The sequence below is a fragment of the Polyodon spathula genome, chromosome 12 (assembly GCF_017654505.1).
Source record: "Polyodon spathula isolate WHYD16114869_AA chromosome 12, ASM1765450v1, whole genome shotgun sequence".
Classification (NCBI taxonomy): domain Eukaryota; kingdom Metazoa; phylum Chordata; class Actinopteri; order Acipenseriformes; family Polyodontidae; genus Polyodon; species Polyodon spathula.
The window spans coordinates 46,364,079-46,370,353 of record NC_054545.1 but is presented as its reverse complement, the minus strand read 5'-3'; the positions used below and the strand labels follow the sequence as shown (position 1 = coordinate 46,370,353).

Here is a 6,275-nt window from a genome sequence, read left to right as displayed (position 1 = left end):
CATCAATAAACGCACCATTTTCTTAATAGATGTTTGTTTTATTAGGTTTAGTATGCCTCCAAGTTGAAGCCCAGTATTTGAAATCCAAGTTGAAATGGAAATTGGTGAATTTTCACAGTAGCAACCTAAAAAAAAACATACAAAATGACCTGCTAGAGAATAATTTCAGGGGCCAATCAAATCAATTGTATGGCCTATTGGACAGCACTCTGAGAAGCAAAAGTCTTTGGCACCACCATTGCATTGTATATGCATGCATAGTCCTCAGAGGGGGAGTTTATTTTCAAAGATTCTATTTTATATCCATTTACCTTCAAGTGCTGTGATGATTACAAAGCTGATTTGGGTAAATGACTTCTGAAGTAGTAACCTTTTGTTTATTATTATTATTATTATTATTATTATTATTATTATTATTGATAGCGTCTGATGTCAAAGAGCAGACGCTAATGTATTTGGACAATTAACGCAGGCCACTTGGGCATAAGATGATCTTCGAGTTTTAAGTGGTTGTCTGGGTAATAGCTTTAGTTTTAGACCACAGACACCAAAAAGGTTCTAGTGATCCATAGAAAACATACACCGATAAAAGTTGAACAGACGCTCTCTAAAACAGTGAAGTGTAATTTCACAAGATGCCAGCATTGTGTCAGGCAGTTAACTCAAACATGTTCTGCAAGCAGCAAAACGACAAGTATCGTGCTGGACTGATTGCTTTACTGTTCTGTGAAGGCTGTTTTTATATATTTTTTTTTATATTGAATGTGTGGCAAAACCATTGTTGTATAGTGAAAGTTTGATGTTTTTCTTTCATTGGTTTACACCAGTTTTACTCTCTTCTGATCCTTTTGGTCCAATCTTTACTGCTTGTTCTTATTAATAACATTAATATGCAAAGCTAATTAAATAATTTAACAAACAGGTATATGCATTGATTATTTTTTTAACATCTCATCTTTTTATGATTAAAACCAGCAAAAGGAAAAGTCTGTAACATGTTTTTTTTTTAAATAATAATCCACAAGTTTGGAGTGCATCGGCACAGTGTCTAATGGGAAATTTGTATCAACACTTTATGCTATTAACTCATACAGTACAGTACAGTACAGTATGATGCCATAGTAAGTGGCACCGTAGTCACAAGTTACATTTTCTGCATACCACAACAATACGGCCAAATGCATGCCTTCGGGGGCCCGTCGCTATTAAAAGTGTCTCTTATCTTTTTGCAACGAACATGCTTGTGTCTGTTTAAAATAAAGACCCTTTATAAAAAAAAAATGTATAGTAATATTGTATATACTTTTACAAATACACAAATAAAGATTTACATGCATGTACTCAAAAGGGACTGATTTCAGTCATCCATTAAGATAATTTTCCATTTAGACTAAATGGAAAATTCTACACATTTTTTTACAAAACTTACTTTAAACACCCTTGTTCATTAATCACTGGTCTGGAAATACTGTATTTTTCAAATTCTGATACCACTTTTCTCAGCCCTGCAAAAATGGTTTCACCTTGAAAATGCTATAGCATTCCGCAAAGATTACATACAGCAGGGCAGTGGAATGTGTGTTGTTGACAAAGCAACATTTGGCCACTATATTGTGGAAAAGGCAGCAACACCACCTAATGAACTAGATGTGAACTTCTAGTAAGGCTTCGTTTCTTTCACTGTATTAAATTCAATGTGGATATGTTTCAGTTTTAAAATGAAGGCAGTCAGTAACAGATTTGTATTTTTCAACAGTCACCTTTTAGTTTCTTCCAGCTGGCAAAGCGGCAGCCCTTTTCATGATTCCTTCCCAGGGTTTACTGCCCTGAGGTGGCCTCTGTTTATTATCCAGCAAAATCAATGGAAAAGGCACCAGCCAGGGAAGCGCAAGCTTGCATTGATAAGCTAGCGGGTCCATACAAAGCAGGCCAGTTCAAATACAGTTTCAAGCAGACAATGTGAAAGAAATATCAGTTTCTACAACATGCCTCAGAATTGAGAAGAAAAATTTGTTTGACGGAGCACTGCATTACACACTTGTCCTCAATAGGCTAGGGAGAGCAGCTGAAGAGACAGATGAAGCAGAACCAGGTTTAAGAGAGCCAAAATCTGGATTTAACTCATCCAGATTTTCCTTTACGCAATTGGGAAACCAAGTTTAAATAATACTACTAACTAATAGCTGCATCATGACTCCAGTTGAAGTTTGTACTTAAATTTGCAGTGGTCAATAATCCAGTTAAAAACTGAATTTGCTGATCGGAGCATTTAAAAAAAAAATAACAATGCCCTTGTAATATAGTAGCACTATATTATTTGAGCTTAAAAATAGATAATTGCATTGGCAATTTTAAACAAAAACACAACTGTAGCACAACATTAGAAAAACAGCTATACAACTGAAAGTATATTTAAGTTATTAAATATATTTAAAATAATAAATTACACAGGAATGGGTGAATTCCTACAACCAAAACATTAGAAAAGAGACACTCTCCTCTCAAGTAACACCAGTTGTGACTCAATAAAAAAAAAAAAAATCTTTTGAGAAACGAAAGAAAGTCAACTTATCTTAACCCTAGCTTTTCCTGAATTACTACCTGGTAGTTCCTACATGTGGCACTCTCAATATATATTCAGCTCAATTACAGACTCCTCCAGCCAAGTAGATGCCTCCTCACAGGAGGGTGCAGAACGGCACAGCTTGCTCAGTGTAAAGCTTTTGTATTTTTACACGATGGTGGTCTGCATGTTTCGTTGTCCTTGCTGTGGATACTCTTTGCTCACAGGCTCTGCAGCTCATGCTCATGGTTCAGTTTCTGGAAGAAAGTTTTCCCAAACTCGTAGCTGCTGATCATCACTGCACAGGCCGGGGCCACTTTGATCACTCGTGGGAGGGACCCTGAGAGAGAAACACAGACAGGTTCCACAGCGCCAATCAATCATAGCCTAAAATAAAATGACTTTAGGTTTTCAACGCAGTTTGGAGTTTTGACACTGTGGTTCCTATCCAAAATACCAAGTTGCATAACCCCTTACCTCTAACCTGATCCATCCCTGTGTGTTCAGTTTACAGATTGGTTTAATAGTGCAGATGGAAATGTGAACAATAAGGTTGGTTGCCTGGGAGAGATTTTTAAATTTAGCTGAGCTTACCTGCAAAGGGCCCCTGAAATCCGGACTCTGCCCGGATCTGCTTCATTATCAGCCAAGTCGATGAAGGCCTCTTAGTTAAAACTGTCCAGAGAGGGAAAAAAAGATTCAGTCACTTCATTTAACAATCATCCAGCCAAGGGAGAGGTCTAGAGAAACAAGAGGTGCCCAATCTTAGGAGTCCTCCTGTGTCGCAGAAAGGGAATATGTCAAGGATTTAGCTTTAAAGCATTGAAAATAAAGACAGCAGGTAATCAAGAAGCGGCAGGTAATCAAAAACCAGCAAGAACACAAACTGATCCCTTACCTTTCTGTGTCTGCATGTTGCCCAGTTCAATCTGCCAGCGGGTCGTCACTACGTCGAACGGGAGGGTCATCACAGCTGCGATCTGCAAGAAAAAAGGAAATTGAGATAAGCCCAAAACCAAAACAAAATCTGATAAATGTCTGATAAGAACGCAGTATTGAGCTAATTATAACCAGGCTCTTATACAAATACTTTTCATGTATGAATCGTACAGGATATAATTACAACAAGAAGGACAATCCTAACCAGTCATGTCTTTTTTTAAATATATTTTACTCCAACAAAAAGCCTGAGCATGGACCAAAAATAAACAAATTGTATATATATATATATATATATAATATATATAATATATATATATATATATATATATATATATATATAGTGTATAATTAAGTTTTTTGGTGTTTAAGGTATTTGTTTTGTGAATATTTACTCTAAAGCGAAAAAGGGAATTATTTCTTTATTTTTTAAATCAAACAGACTTTTGCAATTCATTTGTTTTGCATGTATTTTGAGCAGATTGTTAGTTGTGTAGTAGCTGTACTCACTGTGCCTGAGATTGCACTAGCATTGAAGCTCATCATGAAGGTGGCTTCATGGACACTGTACTCACAAAGATGGGCCTTCACCAGCACATAGTTGAACCAGTAAAGGGCTGCAAAGAGGACAGTCATTGGTTCCCCTCGATCACAAAAGCAATCCTTGGTTATTTTGAAAATTACAAGGTTCATTCTCAACCTCAGCAAGTTAACCGCCATGGTGTGCCAAACTAGCATTTGTTCTTGACACAGGAAAAACTTTTTCAATGTCACTTTTACAGTGGCAACGTATAATGGAAACATGTAAAAAAAAACTAGTCATACTAAAAACTACAAGGTTAAGAATTTCAAGCAGATTATTATTAGTAGTTGCTACTACCCTTAATCTGAAGTCCAGTAATTACACAAAGACAGTAGTACCAGATGCCCTCAAGATCTTGTGACAAGGTCCATAACAAGTTTAATCACAATTGGTTGTTCTCATAAATTTACTAAAACTATATCTCCATTACTGATAATGGGAACTGATAATGTGTCCAGTAGCAACAGAATTCTATAAGGGAGATGCTGAAATACATGGAGACAGAGACCTGAGAATGGAACATCCCAGAGTATGGTTGGTCCCCAGCCCCTCCAGAGGGATAGCCAGCAGTCCTGAGCCACAGAGGACTGGATACACACCCTGAGCTCGCGGTACGAGAGCTGCCTGGACTGCATCTTAGTGCGGATCAGCTCCAGAAGGCTGATTACCGTCACAGTACCCACTGCAACAACACAGAAGCACTCAGCTTCACTCCTTCATCCTGCTGATACCCTTCCAGAGCTGTTTGAAAGTGCTGAAATGTTACATTGCCATTAATAAAGTTTAACAGTAGACTTCTTACAAATAAGACTGCAACTGCCAAATGAAATCACTGTCACTTACATCTAGCAAGGGCACCAGCGACAAGCGGTACTTGGTTACCCTGATATCCCATTCCAGAGCAAAGGAAGTCCCGCAGTTGGTCATAGCAGGTGAAGTATATTACTGTCGCAGGAACTGCCATCACACTGTAAGAGAATAAATATTATTCAAGTGAACTGGTTAGGTTACTTCTATACATTTATAAGGGGGGGGTTATAATTTCAGTAATGTGTTACTTATTTTTATAGAAAAAAAAATTCTGCTTCATAACATGCAGCATTAAATCCCAGGGAAACAAATGTATTTTCTTTAATAAGAAAGGTTTATATAGTCAAGGACAAAGATCCTCGCAAAGACAACGCCAGGAAGTAAGGGTGGCTATATTTCATTCCTGTGACTAGTTTTATTGAAAGGCTTTCTATAGCAAACTACATTGCAAACAATGCCATTTATTCCAACCTAAATGGCTATTTAAACCATAAATAAATCTGTGTTATTCTTTTCCTTGGTTTCTGTATTTCTATAAAAAGGGACTCTGTGTCATTCCAACCAGGTATAAATGAATGGTAAAGTCCTTATTCAAAAGGAACCAAAAACAAACATACACACTGTTCAAAAATAAATCAGTTATGTACGACCAATAGTCAAACCTTTAGAGAAACAATACTATTTGAATACCAGATGAGCTGGACTGTCACATGAACTACAAGAAGCCAGAGCACCAAAGTTTTATACAAAGCAGTGGTTGGCAGAAATATTTAATAAGGATTGACTCATGCTTTGATGTGTTGAAAACTGATCTAAAATGCACTGGGTAAGCGACCACTGATCGAAACAGTACCACACAGTAACACAACATGCAGTACTGAGGAGCCAGCTATAACACACTGTGAGAATGTGGTACAAATCACAGAAGACTGACTAACTCACAGTGTCGGTGGAAGCCCACTCCAAAGAGACTGGACTTCTTCATAGCGAGTAATCTTTACAAAGGCATCCTAGAAAACAAGTCAGTAATCTCTATTAGTTATACTGTCACATGTAATATATATATTATATATATATATATATATATATATATATATATATCATATATATATATATCTAATACGAACGTCTTGTAGGATTATCGTCTTGTAACAAACACCCATGCAAAGTTTAATCAAATTCAGGCAAAAGCTTTAGAATAGTCCTAATAATTACCTATTTATTCTAAAGCTAGTTTTCTCTGGTGTGGATAACAGCATCCAGAAGTACTCACCACAGTACCTAACTCACCAAACAATCTGTCACCAAAGAGGGAGGTGACGAGAACCCTGCTGCCAGAAGCCAGCATCTGCTGCATTGGAGTGGTCCCGTTGGAGGGGT

The 6,275-nt window shown here is 37.1% G+C and overlaps 1 protein-coding gene across 1 annotated transcript; it reads right to left on the bottom strand.

Annotated features, from left to right (window-relative positions):
* Nucleotides 1-14: 14 nt before the first annotated feature.
* Nucleotides 15-6,275, bottom strand: LOC121324925 (solute carrier family 25 member 39-like; the record flags this gene model as incomplete). Its single annotated transcript, XM_041267127.1, has 8 exons — nt 15-2,903; nt 3,158-3,238; nt 3,462-3,543; nt 4,013-4,119; nt 4,594-4,767; nt 4,929-5,053; nt 5,838-5,905; nt 6,186-6,275. Coding segments are annotated over 8 exons (846 nt in total), but the record flags the coding sequence as incomplete, so codon positions are not given.